Source organism: Trichoplusia ni, chromosome 23 (genome assembly GCF_003590095.1).
Source record: "Trichoplusia ni isolate ovarian cell line Hi5 chromosome 23, tn1, whole genome shotgun sequence".
Classification (NCBI taxonomy): Eukaryota; Metazoa; Arthropoda; class Insecta; order Lepidoptera; family Noctuidae; genus Trichoplusia; species Trichoplusia ni.
Genome location: NC_039500.1, coordinates 3271834 through 3294228, shown reverse-complemented (window position 1 = coordinate 3294228; position 22395 = coordinate 3271834). Strand labels below are relative to the sequence as shown.

Here is a 22395-nt window from a genome sequence, read left to right as displayed (position 1 = left end):
GATGTAGTTAAAATAGTCATCTGTGGAGTTTCAATAAAGAAAACAAAATATGCAATAAAAGCTGATATTTATTACTTAAATAAGTATTGTATACAATAACACTAAAGGGCTTCACCACCTTTAACAGTACTTTTATTGCAGTTGTGGAAAAGAGATGCTGCTCTATGCATTTTAGTATGCTGTCTCGCTCTTCCACGACTGCTATAACTTTAGGAAAAGTCTAACATCATGTCTTCAAATTAAATTTCATGATCACATCATTCCCTTTTCCAGCTGTTCAATCTTCCTTGCGATGTCATCCGCTGAGAAAGCGTAGTCCACTAATTTCTCTTGCTTTATATCATCTTTGTCTTTTGAAGATTTCTGTGAAGAGTGTATAATAATGTTGCAGTTATCTCTAATTGTGAGTAGGAAACAAGCTGATGATAGGATAAGTATTGAGAATAATTTCGTACCTTTTGGGTAGTGACTGGGCTATTTAATTGAAAAAGTTAGGGATACCATATGATTTTCTACCAAAATATTTCACAATTGAAACATCCTTTTCGGGTGAGGTTTCAATTCAATTTCAAATAGAAAAATTTGGTATAAAATGTGGCTAACTCTATGTTATACAACACAAATGGCCTACTATAAGACATATCTTGCCCAAAAGTGGGCTGAACATAAAAACAGTTATAAAGTACTTACCCAAAACTGAGCATACTCCGGCGACACAGCTTGTAAATACGCAATCTTATCTTCCATTTCCTTCAGCCGTTTGAAAATGTCTTTGGACACGGGGCCAATGTTGAGGTAATTCTCTATGGCCACCACTCGCTCGGCTATGGAGGACGGTAGGCCACTTGCTTCCGTTGTCTCTGGTTCAAAATGAGCTGTAGACACCGTTTGGGGACCCCATTCGTTGTGGACTTTTCTTACTAGAAAAAAAAAACTAGGTAATTTTAAAGGATGTATAAGTGGCTTTTGCAGACATACTAAAAAGGATTTCGAGTGCTGTAAATGATAGGTACTGAATTATTTGAATAGACTGTAGTAACGTTTTATTCGTAAGACGGTTTTTAAATAATCAACTTATATCTTCAAAATGGTCTATGCTTATTAAATTAAAACGTCAATACTAAATTCTTATCTTTTCTACAAATTAAACTTTCTATAGTACCGCAGTTAAATATCGAAGGAGGCTTTAACTCTTTCTACAGACTGAATATAACGATTTTCTTACATACACTTTTTTTGTAGCGTAGTTAAAAATCTGACTGGAATAATAAACGTCTGACTGACTGAAATATGACGAAATCTTACTTTTCAAATGTCCTTTCGAATCGCTTCTCCTAACAAACTGCGTCCTAACTCTAGCACAAGTCTCCGTGTCTCCCGCATCAGTGTTGCCAGCGTCCGGTATGAAGTCATGTATATTGCTGATGTTGACTTGCTCCCGCTTCCTCTCCATGAAGTTCTGGATTCTCTGCTGCAACTCCTCGCTGGTCACGTTGATCTGGACGAGGGTCTTGTCCACCGGGGGAGCGGGGTTCGGCTCCGGGATGGGTATAGGCCGCAAGTCTGGTACTGTGCCTGCAATTTTGTGTGGATTTATTATGTGTCTGTGTAATATGTTGAAAGTAGTTTTTATAATATAGGCTGTTTCATTATTTATCCATGAGGTAAGAAAGTAGTTTCTCTGTTTCCAATCAATGCAATGTATTATTATGATAACTCTTGTGAGGTAGATTCGTTAATGTTTAAGAGTAGTTTTCTCAGGCGTATTTATCAGGATTGTCCGACTAGTTTCGGACCCAACCATCCCGGCAGGGATGCGAGCGTTCGACTCGCTTAACCGCCGCCGTGTCAGATAATTACTAATTGGATGGAGTCTGAAACTAGTCGGGCGATCTCGATAAATAGGCGAGAGGAAACCTTTTTTAAGCAAATAATATTATAATAGTTTCTGACGTACGCTCTTGATGCAAGACGCAAAACAACCTACATTTAATAGACCTTGAAATAACAACAGACTCTGCACATATGTCATCATAATACTCTGCGATTAACATAAATTGCTATACTTAATTATAATTTTTTTTCTTGATTATTTATAGTTTACTTGGCTTTTAACTGTTTTACACTCTAAAAGAATGAGCATAAGGTTCAAATTCCAATAATAGACTGAAGTAGTTACTAGTTAAGTCTTTATTACTTCATTATAAATGTTGAGTACTAAGAATAAGATCAATTGAGTACTAAACTGCTGTACTTAAGGGAATTTTATTATACTAGATATAAATTGTAAAAAGTGACTCATTTCTGTTTACGAAGCTGGTCTGTTGAGATTTAGTTGAGTTTTATTTTATTTTATAGAATATTTATTTATTTGAAAGGATATTCTTACAATAGGTAGGCACTAGAATTCAATCTATACTGGAAATCTTTTATAATATAAAGAAGAACTTAATATAAGAAAAACTTCAAACAGTATTGTTATGCGTTGCAAGTGACATTAATTTTTCGTCCTTATTTCTTTACAATTAGGACTCATTTTCATATGACCGGACCCACAAGAGCTGCAACAATGTATATTTGGGTCAAGTTATAACAGGTCAACTGCACAGTACGTTACCCCATTGACCCCAAGACCCACCACATTATCCATTCGGTACGGTTATCAATGAAAACGACTAAAAACAATAGTATATTTTATTTTTGATTACTGCATTGTTTACTTACAACTATTTGCCAAACAAAATGTAAAAAATACAACAAATAAATTGCAACACCCAAACTTTTTAACAACACACACATTGGCGATAAAATATAAACATATGTATAAATAAATATAATATAAAATCTACAAAACATACAGATCATAAAATATGTTTACTGTGTTAAAGTATACTAAATACTAGTAACATATATAAGTCCTAATTGAACTGCGTTATATGAATTTGCTTCTATCCTTCAGCGTCAAACTTCTTATAGATCTCTGAAGCAGCTGCTATCACATAAAACGCATAACAGAAGCTTATAGAACCTTCTTTCAAGCTTTTCAGAAGACTCCATCTGCATTCCTCTAGATCATATTGATGCACGCTAAGTTTTCTTCCATTAAATCATTCATATATCTTTATCTATAAAAGGTGATTCATGATTTTGAATAATGAATAAGAAGTATCTGGTTATATGCGTATTCAGTAGGTCTGAGAATCGACTGACATCTATTTTTCATAACCCTAAGTGTTAAGGGTTGCTCACAGTAAAAAAAAAAAAATTTGGACGAAATTGTTTGTTTTTATTCTTTTATAATGTGGCATTAAAAAATACATACAACTAGAAATAATTTATTAGGCAAAACAACGTTTGCTGGGTCAGCTAGGATTTATATAAAAAGATGATTCAGTATTTAGAATAAAAGGCGATTCGTGATTTAGAATAATGAATTAGAAGAATTTCAAGTTAATTTGGCGACTGAGCATATCTACCCACATACTCAACAGATATTGTATGTAAACTTTTAATCAGAACTGTTTTACTATAAACTTATGTCTACATGCAGAATCCTACAACCAGTAAAAACAATAACATTTTGCCAATGAACGGGCAAACATGCGATAAACTACGTCATTAAATCGCAAGACGAATATCTTGGCTGACTGACAAAGTTACAACGGACTATTAATGCGTGGCAATGGACTAACTACACAGTGTTATTTCAAGGGTACGGAGACTTCTACTGGCAACGCATGGACGTCTAACTTACAGGGATGATGTTTCCACCTCTAATAATGATGATGACTGGGTATAAAGAGTTACCCCATTTAATCCGTCAGATAGATAATTTAGAAATATGGTAACGTAAATTTACCTTTTTCTGAACAAAAGAAATAGAGACATAAACTGAGTCAACTTAAAGTGAGGAGGCTTGTGACGTAACACATTCGTGATGCCATGCGTAAGTTCCATTCAAAAGATTTAAAAATCATTATTATGAATGAAACTACAAATCGGGATGAAAAAGAATCTTATCATCGTCTAATTTGTACGTGTCTGCCTTTTTGTCTCCAACTTTATCATTTAAGCTGGTAGGACTTAGGAGTTTTGACTGCACAGAGAGCGTGTTCATACCGGTGATATTTAACCCAATTAGTTAGTTAAGTAGTATATTGGCCCTTACTAGACTTAGAGACTACTAGACATAGAGCAATTAGATTATCATGCTTTGATCTGCCATTGTGGCAGCATGTAACTATCAACCAATCCTGTACTTATGTGGTGTGCAGTAAAGAATATTCTATCTAAAAATAATTATACTCGAAAAAGATATAGGAGGTCTAAATTATGAACGACCATTAATAATAAATCATCATGTAAATATATTTTAGTAACTCTCTTATCTAACATTTACCCCACGTCGTACTAAGGTGACGTAACTGGCCTTCCGATAATGATACTGACTGATAAGACACTCAGATTCGTCTTAAAGTACCATCAACATCTCGTATCGCTTATCATACATATTGAAAGTCTATCTAGAATAGTCCAGTGCACTATTTATTTAGGTGAATAATGTTAACTGCAAAGTCTATGTTTATTTACATATTTATTGCCAAGCAATAAGAATTTTGTCTATCGGTACCGGTGACCTACGGTGTTTAAAGGTTTGATACTACAAAATGAAGAAACAAACGCGACCGACATATTTATTTAATAAATCATCATCATCGGCCTAGCCTTTTCCCAACTATGTTGGGGTCGGCTACCAGTCTAACCGGTTTCAGCTAAGTGCCAGTGTTTTACAAGGAGCGACTGCCTATCTGACCTCCTGAACCCAGTTACCTGGGCGACCTTGGTTAGACTGGTTGTCAGACTTTTCAAGCTTCTGACTACCTGTTACGACTGTCAACGATGTAAGAATAACAGCCGGGGCCCACAATCTAACGTGCCTTCCGAAACACGGATTTTTGTCACAGATTTATTTAATAAATATAATTATTTAAAAATACCTAAAAACATATATAACTATGTATTCTTACTATATTTCCTAATATACCCTTTTATAAAATCCACCTCACAGCCTTTCTTTAAATTTATTGTAAGATCGTATATTTTCCAAGTAATTAACAAATCTCTTCCAATTTCTCCTCAAATCTTCCAAAGGCATTTTAGTTTTATCACTCAAGAGTGTCCAATAATTCTAAATAAGTATCCTATATAAATAAATATTATCTAAAACATGATATAAATAAATACAATTCGATAGCTTAGCTAAACAACCTATAAACCAAAATAACTATAAATATTCAACAGTTTAAAAAATTGCATGCAGTAAAGTAAACAATGGATCAATGAAACCAGCCAATTTTAAGATCACCACAAGAATTGCAACTCATAAGCAGAAAATAAACTTACTATGGGCTTTAAACAAGAAATTCGATATTTTTATATAAGGGCCTTTTTTATGAACAGATAATTTTCAATCCTATCTATGGACCTTTGACATTTAAAGGATCTAAAGAAGTATCGTCACTATCTATAATGACAATCATGATTTAATACAGCTATAATCACCAACCAGCAGTGTTCTAGCAAGGTGACCAATACTCAATCAATCTTATCGCAAAGGGACTCCAAATCAAATTTGATAATCAAAACTATCTATACTCAAAAAAGACCCTGAATACCTAGCGCCATCTGTCAAAGTAATATTATTGTGGAAGAGTGACAACGCGCTATTAGGCATAGAGCGATGTCTCTTATCCACAACTTTAATAATAATAACACTTTAAAAGATGGTGGTAGGCTGAAAAAGCGCTAACTACACAATCAGCCTACTCTCTGACCGTTACAAGAGTTATTTTTGCTTGACCACGCACATTCGACATTCTCCTTCCAGACGGGCGCGTCGCCCTCGTACACCTCCTTCTTCCAGATGGGCACGCTGGCTTTGAGGCGCTCGATGCAGTAGGAGACGGCGTCGAGGGAATCTCGGCGGTGGGGGCTGCTGACCGCGATCACCACTGATGATTCCCTGCAAGGGACTATGCCTAACCTGCAGACAATAATGTTTAAAATGAATAGGTGAGTAGGTCATTGAGATGGATTTGCGGTTTCATCATGTATTTGTAAGCATGAGGTTGTTGAATCGAATCCATTGCAGTGAGTCCCGTTATTTTCTTTATAAATTTTCTTGATAGCATAGAAACTGTAGAGGGAAATTTATATGGGAAAACTGGATTTTAAATTATAGAATCTAGATTATTTGTGCAAGCTTATGGTCAAAGCTCAACCCTCTATAATGTATATAGGAATGGTCCTCTGCCCACTTATCAGATATAGGCAAATTGGTTCATGGTTCCAAAGAAACAATTTGGTATTTCTTAAATATTTTAGCGACAATTATATTATAATGAGCTACAAAACATAAGATCTATGATAACTAAATAACGGCTGCCACTATAAAATAGCATATTTATTAAACAGGAAAGACTTGGCAGCTAATATTAACAGTGGGATACCAAATATTGTATTTTTAGCGACTATTGGGTTCCATGTCATATAAGTACTTATGTTTGAACACATTTTTTTAGCTATTATGTAGGCAACCGTCAACAAATATAAAAAAAATCGCTGGCTATTATGACGTAGACTATTTTTGGTTTCATTCGAACGAACGCGGTCCTTTATTTCATTTAATCCTCCACTAATAAAGTTCAAACATTAGACCAATAATATTTTTTGCATGTCACAATTTCTTCCTCCTTGTAAAACACTGGTAAAAATCTCTGAGAATTCAAATTAAAATATAGCCAATAGAATACAATATAAAGTTGCCAGTATAAACTTAAAATTCTATTTTACAGTAACTGCGAACCCATTACTTATTCTACTCGTTTTAACTATTTTTAAAATCCTAAACAAGATTAGTTTTTCGCCGCGTGTGCCATAAACATGAGGTGCTGCGATTTCGATCCCACGGGCTTGTGGTACAATGACCGGCGCGAATATTGAGCGCTGACCTTCACCTGCGCAGAAGTTCGTTTTTGGGTCCCTTTTGCGGTATGTGAGGCGCAGGGCGAACTGAGTGCAGTGATTGGCCCGCAGCGCATCGCGTGATCGCGTCATAGCCGTCAGTCGTGATTCGTTCTTTGCTGCAGTTGTACGTACCCCACGACGCGTACACTTCCGAACAGTTAATTTGACACCAACTTTAAACGGCAATGTTTTAATTATATGGTAAGTTACAATTTAAATATTTTATGTGAATTTATTATTAATAAGAATTTGATAGTTTGTAATTATGGCAAAACTATTTTATGTCTTCGGAAGGGAACGTTTATTGATACACGCGGGCATTTGTTATAACTGTTCTTCGTTACTTATCATGCTCGTCGCTCGTATGAGTATCGCGCCTCGAATGCAATAATAAACTTTCCCGCCTTGTAGCAAAATGTGCTATAAGTTTTTATTTTGTACAATTCATGTTAATTTAAATTATTTTTAGGTATAAGATGTCAAGGAAAAACACTGTTTTAAATGGACAAGCCAGAAAACTGGTTTACCATGTACACTGTTTTATGCAAAAGGAGGCTAAAGAAGGAGTCAGCAATTTAAAACAAGTTCAAAAAAGAACAGCCGAGGCTACCAACACATCTGTTGCAACTGTGAGACGTATTATAAAAGAAAGTCGCGAAGATGGGTTTATGTCTACATTTAGAACACCAGGAAAAAAGCGACCGAGAGCAAAACCTGTCACGGGTGTTGATGACTTTGAACAGGGAGTAATTAGAAGGTGTATACACAATTTTCATATCACCGAGAATGAATTGCCCACTGTAGAAAAATTGCGAAGAAAACTGCAGCAAGATATAAATTTTCAAGGTTCCGAACGAAGTTTGAGGAGAATTATTGAGATTTTAGGGTTCAAATGGAAGAATACGGAAATTAATAGGCCAGTGCTGATAGAGACCTCAAATATTCGATTAAAAAGAATCGAATATTTAAAACGAATGAGCCGGTATAGACATGAAGGAAGGCTTATAGTATATACGGGTGAATCATATATAGATTCTTCTCATTCAACTCCCGCAGCCTCGTCAGATGAGTCGACTAACAGTATTAAAAAACCTATTTCAAAAAGAGAGCGGGTAGTCATTGTTCATGCCGCGTCTGAGACAGGTTTTATTCCAAATGCATTACTCACATTTGTAGCAGGTATTAAGACAGGCGATTACAACGACAATATGAACTTAGAAAACTATGAGAAATGGCTGCGAACTCAGTTAATTCCAAATCTGCCACGTAATTCCGTTGTGGTAGTTGACAACGCTTACTACCATAACAAACAAGCACCAACATCAAATGCCAAAATATCGGAACTTCAGGAGTGGTTAACAGAAAAAGGCATTGAATATAGTGAGGATATGTTGAAACCTCAGCTATACGACCTTATAAAATCAAACAAGGGCAAGCACAAGAAATTCAGAATAGGCAAAATATTGTCTGAATATAACCATGACGTAATACAACTACCTCCGTATCACAAAGATCTGAATCCGATTGAGATGGCATGGGTTGAGATTAAAGGGTACGTATCCAGGAAGAACGTTACTTGGACCATCAAAGGAGTGACTGAATTAATTAAAGAAAATTTGGAATTAATGGGTGCAAGCGAGTGGAGTGAGTTATGCGAAAAAGTAAGAAATATTGAAGAGGAGTACAAACGAAGTGATCGCGTGGTTGATGCTTTAACAGAAGAATTGATTATTCAGAATGAAGACTCCGATGTTGACAGTCATACAGATGGTGATGATGATGATGACGATGACGATGATGATGATGAAAAGCCAACTGCCGTTACTAGTTGCTTTGTGAAATGTGAGTTAATGGAAGATGACACACCGTAACGTTTCGTCACTACCTGACGCATAATTTTTAATATCTTCTAAAATATATTGTTCTATTTTGTAACAAAAAAGGTTTTTCATTTAAATTAATAATTGAAAATGTTAACAAAAAAAGGTACATAGTTGCGTAGTTGTTGTTTTTTTTTTAATATTTGCCTCACTACAAGATATTGCTTATATTTTAAATAAGAAACACCCTTAATTGCCTACTTCTCTAATCCTAATTTCGATTTCTCAATTTAATAAGTCATTATAAAATATTTATTTCAACCGTAGAGCCAGTATAAAATTATGTGGGTAACTTAAGAAGTCTCATTAGTAGTCGTGGGGTGCGGAGACCTTTTGCGCTATTTTACCCAAAATATGGAGAAATTATTTATGCAAAATTAGCTCATAAAGTGTAAACACTTAGTAAATGGATACCTTACTTAGTTAACAGCCTGCCCACCAATAATATAAGAAATATTAATAATAAAAGAGCTTTTTGTAAAACTTTAAAGACTTACCTTTTGGCAAGCATGTGAGTAGCGTCCTTTCGTTGAATACATGTTTGTCAAAGGTCAATATATTGTTAGTTTTAAGATAGAATAAGCTAAATCTATACTAATATATAAAGCTGAAGAGTTTGTTTGTTTGTTTGAACGCGCTAATCTCAGGAACTACTGGTCCAAATTGAAAAATTCTTTTTGTGTTGAATAGAACATTCATCGAGGAAGGCTTTAGGCTATAAACCATCACGCTGCGACTAATAAGAGCAAAGATACAATGGAAAATGTGAAAAAAAAACAGGGCAGGTATAAATCATAACTTATATCTTCTACCCACGTGGACAAGTCGCGGGCAACAGCTTGTTGTTTAATAAATTGATTAGTTAGTCCCCATGTCCACAGACAAACTGTTTAATAAATAATAGAAATAATAAACAAAGGACTGAACCAACTGACTAAATAAAGTAGTGTGAACTGTTTTCGAAATTTTATTTGCGAGTGCAATATCGCGCGAACCGCGTACGCCCAGGTAAACACCTCGTCACCTCGGGTAAAAGAGAGGGGCTGCGCGCGGAAAATAATTCATCTTTGTCGCACAACAGCGAAGCGTCGACCATTCAAGGCAAGGCAAGTAGGTACACATCTATGTATATTTTTAAATAACGTTCTAAACTAAAGTTATTTTTTTTTTAAACCAAGCCTTTGGCCAGCGAATGCAGCGTTTATTATTTATGTGCCTATATTGGATAGGTATAAAAGAAGTGACTACAGTTAACATATTTATTTACTTTTGATATGATTATTGCCATGATAAAATTATCAGATTTTACTGATATCCACCTCTTCCTAAACTACCTAACATTATTATGTGAAAGCGTGACAGCGCAATACACCGTATGGAGCAGTATCTCTTTTCGATACCAGAAAAGAATGCCACTTAAACACGTGGATCTATAAACCTGGGCCCCAATAGGGTAGTTGACTAATTCATCGTGTGCCCTATGGTTTAATTTAGCTGAAATATGAATATTTCAGTAAAATTCAATCTGTAACATATTATATTTTATGTTTTTATGAACTATTTGACATTATGGCTAAAAAACACGCCAAACTGTCACGATATGGTAAACAAAGAACTGTTTGGTTGAGTGGATAACAAGTTTTTACAAATTATCTTTTAAAATGGATATTGTCAAATGTCAAGTTTGTTTTGTGTTGCAACACGTGACGTCAAGCGCCGTTGGCGCGCGAAAATAGGCGTTCGTTATCACGTGACTAATGACAGTATTTCTGGAATGTTATTTCTCAAAAATATTAAATAATCATGATTTATTTAATCAATGTGATCGTTTTTTCACATTTACAAATATTAAGCTACCATAAAAAATAGAAATCTTCAAAATATTTGCTCACTGTCAACTACCCTATTCTGCTCTTTACAATGACCAATGAATGAATGAAATTTGGTTTAAAAATATAATTTTCGTATTCTCTTAAGCATTTTTCTACAAAATAATTGGAAATTCAGTGCGAGGTGGTACACTCAAGGTACCAATGCAATTGAGTTCCAATTATTGTATTGGCAAAATACGAGAATAGGAATTATTTAAATTTTAATTCAATTGCGATTCATTCATTGGTCATTGTAAAATAGCAGAATAGGGGCCCTGGTACCTAAGAACACAATAATTTGCCTCTACATAAATATCATGCACTAGCTGTTGCCCGTGACTCCGTACTCGTGGGTAGAAGATATAAGTTATGATTTATAATTTTATACTTGCCCTGTTTTTTTTCACATTTTCCATTGTATCTTCGCTCCTATTAGCCGCAGCGTGATGGTGTATAGCCTAAAGCCTTCCTCGATAAATGGTCTATTCAACACAAAATATTTTTTTCAATTTGGAACAGTAGTTCCTGAGATTAGCGCGTTCAAACAAACAAACAAACTCTTCAGCTTTATATATTAGTATAGAAGTATAGATATAGATATGTAGCATCAACCAAATATCCATTAGTGTCATAATAGCATAAAGTAAGTATGGTTTGCAATCTGCATACGACAACAGCGTATTATAAATACCTATAATATCAACCAGTACTTATGAAGAGAAACGAGGAATCAAGGTCATTTCATATGCAGTCTATTCGTCATTACCAAGCAGAAGGACCTCATTAAACTTTGAACTTGATTCCCTTCACATAAAGTTCAAATTACAATAACTATTATAGGAGGATGTATGTAATTTTCTGCTGAATTAAGAGCTATTACCGTTGGTGCTGGAATCGTGCGATGAGTAAGTACATTGTGAGTATTTTTTTGTTATTTTCTGCGATATATCGGAAATGAAATCTTTACTTTAATGTAATGGAATGGTTTTTTAATGAAAAATATTTAATATACAAGTTTTTAACATCGACACATTAAAAAAAAACGTTCTATTTTTTATTTACCATAACCAAACAATTACTAATGCATTTTATTGTAGTAATTGCCATTCGAATTTGTAAGTTGCACAATAAATGTTAATTATAACATCGACTACAGCGACAAATTAATATTGGCGACTATAAATATAAAAAAGTTTTACCTAAATGAAGTCTATAGTTATTTAAAGAAAATATTAGACGAAAAGTTGAAATTGTAGTAAAGCTCACGACTACTATTTACTATTTACAGTACCAACTACTATTTACAGTATTTACAATGGCCTTTGAATGAATGGCAATCAGATTAAATTTAGACTCTTCCTATTCTCTTTAGCATTTTGCCAACACAATAATGGAATATCATTGTATTGACTTTGAGTGTTCCGCCCCGTAGGTACTGAATGTCCAATTATTGTGCGTAAATAGCAGAATTGGGGCGCAAGTCTAATAACTAGTAGACATGTCTCCCCTCTTTTGCATATGAATTGAAAACTTGATCTTATTATTTTTAGTATTTATTGTAACGGCAGCAAAAATACGTCATACGTGCTAGCGTTAGCACCTAGGTATGAAGCAGTCAACTATGTACAGTATGAACTAGGGTCTATCCTCATGTATACTTAATATAATTATGTAATATGCTAATAAGATGGACGATAGCAAGCCTCTGCGACAGCTCAAGGTAAAGAGATATTAGTTCTGACTAAATAATTTGTAATATTATGAAATAACTAGTTGTTGCCCGCGTTAGAAGATATACGTTATGACTTATACCTGCCCTGTATTTTCTATTGTATCTTCGCTACTATAAGTCGCACCGTGATGGTATAGCCTAAAACCTTCCTCGATGAATGGTCTATTCAATACAAAAATGTTTTTTCAATTTGAACCAGTAGTTCCTGAGATTAGCGCTTTCAAACAAACAAACAAACTCTTCAGCTTTATATATTAGTATAGAAGTATAGATGTTTAGTTAATTTAACTAATTAAAGGCAGGATATTATCGATTGCATAATTTGAACGTTTAATGTTGTTATTATTAAGTAAATTGAATACTTAAATTAGTGTGTTTCTTACGCATCACTGAACAATAATAAAATCGGGGTTATTTGAGGTCACGATACAATAACTTGAAACAAATCTAATATAATATGAAATGATGCAACTGTCTAGTCACGCGTATTTATCGGGATTGCCCGACTAGTTTCCACAATCGGAGTCCTTCATCATGAGCTGACGCAGCAGTTCGACTCGCGAGTTTGCCGTTGCATCATTTAATAATTAATTTTCTCACCGTAGTTACCATAAAAATGTAATATAATTGAATCAGTATTGATCAGATTTTTAACTCGCTCATAAACAATCTTAACTTATGAACAAAAGAACAACATATTTTTTATTTATTTCCACGCATCAAGACTGGTCTTGCGAATGGGAATACATGTCATAATATGTTATTGTCGAATATGAAAATATGACGTCACAAGCGAATAAGGGAGGGAATCCAGGCCCACTACGGTGGATCCGCGCTTGATGTTTTAAAATTAACGTAATATTTCACAAATTCATTTAAAACAAAAGAAAGTGTGTTTTAAAGAATAAGTCTGTCCTGTCTTGTTTTCTACAGGAGTTTGAAAGGCGACGAGTCAACGATTAGCCAATACAATAATGCAATGGCTATGCAAAAATAAATAAATAAATATTAGGTCAATTCAGGTCAGTGACCTGTAGTACAATATTTCCAATACAAACGGAACATTCGAGAATATGCAATAAGAATATTAAGTGAATAAATAACATAATGATTGATAAATGAATATAACCTTGGACAGTAAGATAACGCGTTGATTCGTAACAAGTTAACCACTTAAGCAGTTATTACAGTGTTGTACATTAGTAATTTGGGTAAACAGCTGATTTCATTGATTCAAACGAAAATGAACTCTTTTACGAATTAATAAAGTCTAGTTTTGTTTCGATGGTATTTCAAATTATTTTTGTCACGTGGTTTTACATCATTCTTGAAAAGTTCTCAGGTTTCTTGAATTCCTTACGGTGGATAACGACTGGCAAAGATCAGTTTTACTGCCCATCGTCGCCCTAGCCTTTTTCGGCTTCATGTCTAGCCGCATTCAGCTAAGTACCAGTGTTTTACAAGGAGCGACTGATTATCTGACCTCCTCAACCCAGTTACCTGGACAAATTGATACCTGCTAATTAGACTGGTAATCTAATCAGACTTTCTATTCTAGCTTCTGACTACACATAACCACTGTCAAAGATGAATAAATAACAGCCGGGCCCTACAAATTAAAGTGCCTTCCGAACTATATATGAGGGGGTGCTATAATTAAGTATAATATTAAATCTTATAAATTTCAAGTCCGGAAACTGCATCTAATTTAATTGCAATTAAATAGTTCTCCGTCACTATTATTTACAACTTAATATTGTTAATTAAATGCAAATGTATTCGTAAACGTGAGAGACAAACAGTGTGACGCAAATAAGTCCTAAGGTAAATTTGATTGATAATCTTACATTTCCGCTTAGGTTGGCATTACTAGTAAAATATATACATATTGGTAATAAGTGAACTGTACATATTAATTATATTAAACTGGCGGAGGATTAAACTGGAGGAGCTCGTGGCTAAGCTATAACTGCGTAAGTGATTCGATCACAGGTTAAGCTATGCTTGACGCGGTTGGTCCGTAGATGGGTGACCATCTTTGTATAACGAGTTCCTCCGTGTTTCGGATGGCACGTTAAATTGTGGGTCCCGGCTGTTATTCCTACATCTTTGGCAGTCGTTACAGGTAGTCAGAAGCTTCAAAAAGTCTGACAGCAAGTCTAACCAAGGGGTATCGTGTTGCCCAGGTAACTGGGTTGAGGAGGTCAGATAGGCAGTCGCTCCTTGTAAAACACTGGTACTTAGCTGAAACCGGTTGGACTGGTAGCCGACCCCAACATAGTTGGGAAAAGGCTAGGCCGATGATGATATTAGGAGAAGCACCGAAAATCTGTAATCCTACTCTTTTGATTCCTGTAATAATTATAGTTTATAACTTTGAATAAAAATCAAACGAATTTGAATCGTAAAACAATGGTTTTAAAATTAATATTCCCATTTCCCAAAACTGTATCATTACTCCTTTCTTAGTTAAATGTTAATAACATTGTTGAGCAACACTTTTTCAACCTCAAATAAAAAAGCAAATAAACAGCACCCTGTATACATAAAGTGCTTATTATTGGTACTTACTTCGTATATACAGGGTGCTGTCTTTTTGTTTATTTCTATATTATACGCAGTCGCAAGATGCTACACGAGATGTTTCGCCATGCATGCTAATAATATTGTTCCGTCACCAACATAAACGTGACAGAAAGAAGCTGTTTCAACAAGCCTCTATTGACATAACTTGAAACCACATCAATTTTGAAACATGCGAATAAAATGCTTGTCATTGTATGTCTATAAAAATATAAAAAACAAGCCTAGTTTGTTTCCAGTGTTTCTGACCTTAAGAAATGATTATTTTCGTCTTTTCCTCTTGGTTTTGAGATCAAAGTCTAAAGTCAAAATGTGCTTGTCATGCTGTTATTATAGGTAGGTATGTCGAAACCTGTTGTATGCCATAACGAGTATGAGACCGCATTAAAATATATGTTTGTCATGGTAAAGTTCTTTGAATAAGTGAGTACCAGTCATCGAAATGGGAAACCCACTAAATACTTATTTTTAACCTAGTGTGCCCTGGAAAAGAGGTTTTTACATTTCGTTTCAAGTTCCAGTTCAATTAGGTAGATGTTATTTATTAAAAAAGCAAGCATTCGTGAATCTCAAAAATGTTTATCCATCGCGGGGATCGAAATCGTGACACATCGCGCATAGTGGTTTTAAATTAGGGACCTTTACCACTCGGGTATCCGTGCAGTCAAGTGAATGAAACATGCAGAATTATGTATTTGATGGTAACTGGTGGTACAAACCTGTGGTATATCGCTATATTGTGTATGGCGGCCCATTTGTCGCGGACCTCCTCGCAGATCGCCTTCATGGACTTGAGCGCCATCGGCTCGTACGCCTCGTACTCCAGCCTCACGACCTTGGACAACATAAAAGGATAATAAATAACTGATAACAATTGTATAAAGTTCTAGCTTCGCCAAGGTACATTTCGGTTATAGTTCTATGAGGCCACGTACAAGGTGAAATAGTTTTGACTGAGTTTTTAGTAGTTATAGATAGATCTTAAATTATTTGGTCTATATCTAGCTGCTTTTTAATCAGAACTTTGAATGGTAGTCTTATTTATAAAACATATTCACAAAGAGATCACGTTTCACATCATGCGGATTGTGAAGACTTGAGATAAAGATAATTATTTGTTTAAATTCAAAGCACATGGTGAGATACTGAATCTAGACGACTTTCTAGAAAGCGTACACCCTTAAGACACGATAGATAGTATTACCGCGCTTACGTGTTAGCAAGCCTTTGTCAATTTCGAGACGACCTATATCAATACGTAGCTATGCAGGCATCGTTACATTAAAACCGGTCAAGTGCAAGTCTGTCTGGCGGCATTGAGTGTTCCGTACAACCGTTTGATGTTTATTATTTGTTGTTAAAACAACAGAACTACATCATCGTTGAAGATATCAATTATTTATCTATAATGGATTATGACATACTGCGTGGTGACAGACGGTCCAAGGGACACACAGCGGAACCATAGAATTACAGATCTTTTCTTAGCTTTTGTGTACGGAAAAATAAACAACAAAATACAAATATTACATAGTAGGTCATTTCCAAAAACCCCGGCAATACGCTTACTTGACGACAGTCATCATTCAGCTTATCAAGTTAATAATGACGCAACGAGTATGCGAATTACGCAAACTACGTAACATGCGTTGTGGTCGCCGGTAATGAGAACGTTCGCGTCAAGGCTATTAATGTTATAATGTTGAATATCTTAATTGTGAATATGACACAGTAGTTCCAACTTGGACATTAAGTTCTTTTTAATACGAGATATAAAAAACCCGGAATCTCGGAAGGCGAAGTTCAAATGTTTCTAATTATCATTTCATTGTAGACCTTTAAAGTGTCTTTAACATTAATTAAGATTGTTGTCTTGCTATTGTAATTCAGGGGGCTCGGCAGTGCCCCACCAAGTTGCGCATAGAAAGCGGTACGTCGGCTGTACCATAATTTTACAGAAGCAATGAGCCCTGAGTCAAAACTTTCACCCCCCCCCCCACACAATTTCTTAACGGCTTGGCCGATTTTTATCTGTCACGTCTAAGAATACTCGCACATAAACATATTATTAAAAAAAAAACTGAATTAAAATCGTTCTATCCGTTCAGGAGCTGTTTGTATGATGTCACAGAGAGATAGTTAGACACGACAAACTTATGAACCCCACTTTTTGCGTTGTGGGTTAAAAAGAAGAAAAAAAGAAAATTCATTATAGGCTTATGAATTGATGCCGACATCTGTTTTATTTTGATTGTGTTGTTGTATTATTATAAAATACCACGTGAAAATGAAAAGTCATGTTCAAATTATAAATAAGTAAAAAGTAGTTTGAAACACAAATTAATTTAATGAAATGATATTTGCACAAGTGGTTATTACCCATGTATATTCTGAAACAAAATTAATTCTACAATTTTTGAGGTGTGTCGTTTTGTTTTTTTAGTTTCGATTTTAGGCATAAACATTAATGACTTGTTTGGAAAGTTACACAGAAATTGTTTACTCGGATTCTTCGACAATAACTTAAGATACCTTTTTAGGTATACAGCCATATTATAACAACCAGTTTTTTTTTTTTAGTACTGACCATATGTGTGTTTCAAGGTACAATTTTTATCCACCGTAGACACATCAAATCATGAGTATACTGCCTGTGGGATTAAAAACAAGTGCCTATAGAAAATAAATGGCTCGTACGGTCAGAAGCGACAATTGATGAATAAAATCAAATTTAAATATCTATCTACAATATCTAATTTACCTTATGGCAATACTAACCTATTGTTTATGCATATTTTAGGAGCATTCTAGGGAGTCTCAGAAGTCTGATAGAGTTTCTAGACATTTTTTGCTGATTGTTCAAATTTATCTATGTCTATCCCTTATGTACTTTATCTTTATTTTTATCTCATTCTGAAAACATTCTCTACAGTAGTAACCTCTTCCGCAGTAAACACTTATCAAAGCTTATCTAAATTACATTTAATGAGACACAACAATAATACTTTTTACAATTATCATTCAGAAAGCTTAAAAGTGCATTATAAATATTGATTACGAGTTGCACTTGTCATGCTCACGATAGTTATAATACGATAGAATATCTATCTGTTTGTCATATTTTGCGTAAGATAGTGAAGCAAGGGATTGGTATTTTAATAAAATTGTCTTCCTTCTAATATGCGAGTATTGTGAGTTAACGAAATATTTCAGAAGTTCTAATTTAGACAATAAACTGAATGTCATCACTATAATAGCACTTTGACGGATGGCCCAGTTGTTGAGGTTACCACGACAAACCCACTGAGCCCGACGGGTTCTTTCCCCGCGTAGGATAAGCATTGTGTGATCCTCGAATTCTTGTCCTTAAATCTGGGTGTCTTTGTGCATGTGACATGAATGTTTGTGGAAAAACCCCGCGACCCAAAGAATCAATTCCTTAATGCGGGAGTCTTTTTTTTGGTTACAGAAAAAAAAAAATGCTTTTTAAAGGGGGACCTAACGAAAAAACATAAGATATCCAAAAAATATATGAAATCTACCTATCCGTAATTTAGAGAGAACATTCGAGAGAACCTCAATTTAGAGTTTTTAGAAAATTTTACATTTACGAGACAAGATAACATACTGCATATAGCTTGGTCACGATGGCCGATTTTTATCTGTCACGTCTAAGAATACTCGCACATAAACATATTATTAAAAAAAAAACTGAATTAAAATCGTTCTATCCGTTCAGGAGCTGTTTGTATGATGTCACAGAGAGATAGTTAGACACGACAAACTTATGAACCCCACTTTTTGCGTTGTGGGTTAAAAAGAAGAAAAAAAGAAAATTCATTATAGGCTTATGAATTGATGCCGACATCTGTTTTATTTTGATTGTGTTGTTGTATTATTATAAAATACCACGTGAAAATGAAAAGTCATGTTCAAATTATAAATAAGTAAAAAGTAGTTTGAAACACAAATTAATTTAATGAAATGATATTTGCACAAGTGGTTATTACCCATGTATATTCTGAAACAAAATTAATTCTACAATTTTTGAGGTGTGTCGTTTTGTTTTTTTAGTTTCGATTTTAGGCATAAACATTAATGACTTGTTTGGAAAGTTACACAGAAATTGTTTACTCGGATTCTTCGACAATAACTTAAGATACCTTTTTAGGTATACAGCCATATTATAACAACCAGTTTTTTTTTTTTAGTACTGACCATATGTGTGTTTCAAGGTACAATTTTTATCCACCGTAGACACATCAAATCATGAGTATACTGCCTGTGGGATTAAAAACAAGTGCCTATAGAAAATAAATGGCTCGTACGGTCAGAAGCGACAATTGATGAATAAAATCAAATTTAAATATCTATCTACAATATCTAATTTACCTTATGGCAATACTAACCTATTGTTTATGCATATTTTAGGAGCATTCTAGGGAGTCTCAGAAGTCTGATAGAGTTTCTAGACATTTTTTGCTGATTGTTCAAATTTATCTATGTCTATCCCTTATGTACTTTATCTTTATTTTTATCTCATTCTGAAAACATTCTCTACAGTAGTAACCTCTTCCGCAGTAAACACTTATCAAAGCTTATCTAAATTACATTTAATGAGACACAACAATAATACTTTTTACAATTATCATTCAGAAAGCTTAAAAGTGCATTATAAATATTGATTACGAGTTGCACTTGTCATGCTCACGATAGTTATAATACGATAGAATATCTATCTGTTTGTCATATTTTGCGTAAGATAGTGAAGCAAGGGATTGGTATTTTAATAAAATTGTCTTCCTTCTAATATGCGAGTATTGTGAGTTAACGAAATATTTCAGAAGTTCTAATTTAGACAATAAACTGAATGTCATCACTATAATAGCACTTTGACGGATGGCCCAGTTGTTGAGGTTACCACGACAAACCCACTGAGCCCGACGGGTTCTTTCCCCGCGTAGGATAAGCATTTGTGTGATCCTCGAATTCTTGTCCTTAAATCTGGGTGTCTTTGTGCATGTGACATGAATGTTTGTGGAAAAACCCCGCGACCCAAAGAATCAATTCCTTAATGCGGGAGTCTTTTTTTTGGTTACAGAAAAAAAAAATGCTTTTTAAAGGGGGACCTAACGAAAAAACATAAGATATCCAAAAAATATATGAAATCTACCTATCCGTAATTTAGAGAGAACATTCGAGAGAACCTCAATTTAGAGTTTTAGAAAATTTTACATTTACGAGACAAGATAACATACTGCATATAGCTTGGTCACGATTATGCAATTATTTTGTTTGCCTTGCTTTTTAACTTGATAGTAAAGTCTTATCAGTCGGTCTACTCAGTACTGTGTCGTCACGTTATCGTTCAATTGACATACAAATTACATTTGCTCGGTATCGCATTTTATTAAAAACTCGTTTCCGACTGTCTTTAGAGTTCCGGGCCCAAAGGGTAATAAACGATGAGGCGCGAGTCGGACTTGCGACACTCCTTTCGGGTAAAATACATATCGGCTTTTTTTTTTTGTCAACTCACTTATGTATGACCTTAACCGTTGCTTATCAGCTTTTATTGATTTTTTTGTCGTATCAGAGACAGAAATACATCATCTGTGTATCCTTTTACTAAGGCTCAGCTGATAGCGTTTGGCCGTCTATCCGTAGGTCTTTTACCACACGGTGTATCTCATGAACCATAATAAATAAATAAATAAATGCGGACAACATCACATACATTGTTCTGAACCCAAAGTAACTTGCTTAAGCACTTGTGTTATGGAATTCAGATACAACGAAGGTACCACAAACACCCAGAACCGAGACAATGTAGAAATGTGGATTTTTACATTGACCCGACCGGGGATCGAACCCGGGACCTCAGAGCTAGCGACACCTTGAAACCGGTGAGTACGCCACTCGACCACGGAGGTCGTCATAATATCTAGACGATTCAACTATTTGCTTTGTACGGGACCCTCAGTGTAGCGACACCAATACGTAATGGGTTTAAATTAAACTAATTAATTTACTGTCAAATTGAAATAGTTGTTGTAACTGCATCCGTGAAGTAAAATTGTTTAGTTACAGACAGTATTGAGCATTAATCAAACAGTATTAATTTGAGCAACTCAATTTCTAATTAATAAACAATGCTTTAATCGCACTTTAAGTATGTTAGTAATAAGTACGTAATTAAACAGACACATATTAATAACTTTAATATCATCATAAGATATCATTATATAGAGATGTTTTAGAAAATTAGAGTAATATGAACGCAAAGGGTGTGTGTTTTTATTATTCTAATAATTAAGTTACTTGAGAAGCACTGTATGCGGTGTAAAAACTAGGTTTCAAGTAACAGTTCCATATAACAGAATATGCATAAAAGTCAAAACCAATAGGTATGATATTTAAGTGATAAAAACGATCAACAATGATGGCCTCGGGAAAAAAAAATGCCAGCGCTATAATGTAAACTTCTGCCTCCTTTGAGGGAGTTTGGATGTTTGGATTTCAGGCTGGCAGCCTCCCAATACTAACCTACTGCACAATAGGCCAATTGCTTTTCAAAATAAAACTCTGAGATAGCGTATGTCACTTACAAATGCATTTTTGAGCACGAGATTTTTATTTAACTGAACAAATCAGCAAGTATTTACAACAACAAAAACTATGCAGTTTCCGGCTATCAAACTGACGGCGACAGTAGTCCTAAATTTGAAGAGAATGTTTCATTAATAAAATATTTTTTTAATACGAATCACATTTAACAGGAAAATTATGAGAAATCTTATTTTATTTCAATTTTGTATCCATTAAAGAATTAATATCCTTCTTCAGATTATTTAGAGTCTTCATAATTGTACAAAGCAACTAGCAAGAATTGTATGTAACTAGTTTCGCAAACACACGCTTTCAAGTTTGACATAAGGTAAGGAGGTATATGCACGCTCGGATTTTACTACGTATGTTGATAACAGCTTTTTTATTAACGAGTATCTTAATTAATTATTCATATACTGTTATAAGCAACGTGATAAATAATGGCACATCATTATCATCAATTTTATTCGTAAGTTTTAATGTCTATTGGCGAGTGCCAATAACATGCAAATAAATAAAACTTAGTAATAGGGGACTGAGCCAACTACGCACGAGTTTCCTTTGTAATGTTTGTATAACAGAGGTTGAATACATTCTCAGAAATACATTAAATAATAAATGCTTTCTGTATTTCTTCTACAGACCTTTATCTTTGTACATTTCTAAGTCATAATCTTATAATAAACAACTTCGT

At 34.5% G+C, this 22395-nt stretch overlaps 2 protein-coding genes across 2 annotated transcripts; one reads left to right on the top strand and one right to left on the bottom strand.

Moving 5' to 3' along the window:
• Window positions 1-50: 50 nt before the first annotated feature.
• Window positions 51-15954, bottom strand: LOC113504922 (molybdopterin synthase catalytic subunit). The gene is made up of 5 exons (XM_026887438.1): window positions 15812-15954; window positions 5868-6043; window positions 1306-1575; window positions 691-920; window positions 51-363 (listed from the first exon to the last, which is right to left on the bottom strand). Exons 1-5 carry the CDS (start codon window positions 15937-15939, stop codon window positions 253-255), a joined length of 915 nt encoding a protein of 304 aa, XP_026743239.1. The 5' UTR covers window positions 15940-15954; the 3' UTR covers window positions 51-252.
• LOC113504920 lies at window positions 6246-8970 on the top strand. The gene is made up of 2 exons (XM_026887436.1): window positions 6246-7227; window positions 7496-8970. Exon 2 carries the CDS (start codon window positions 7503-7505, stop codon window positions 8895-8897), a length of 1395 nt encoding a protein of 464 aa, XP_026743237.1. The 5' UTR covers window positions 6246-7227; window positions 7496-7502; the 3' UTR covers window positions 8898-8970.
• Window positions 15955-22395: the final 6441 nt, after the last annotated feature.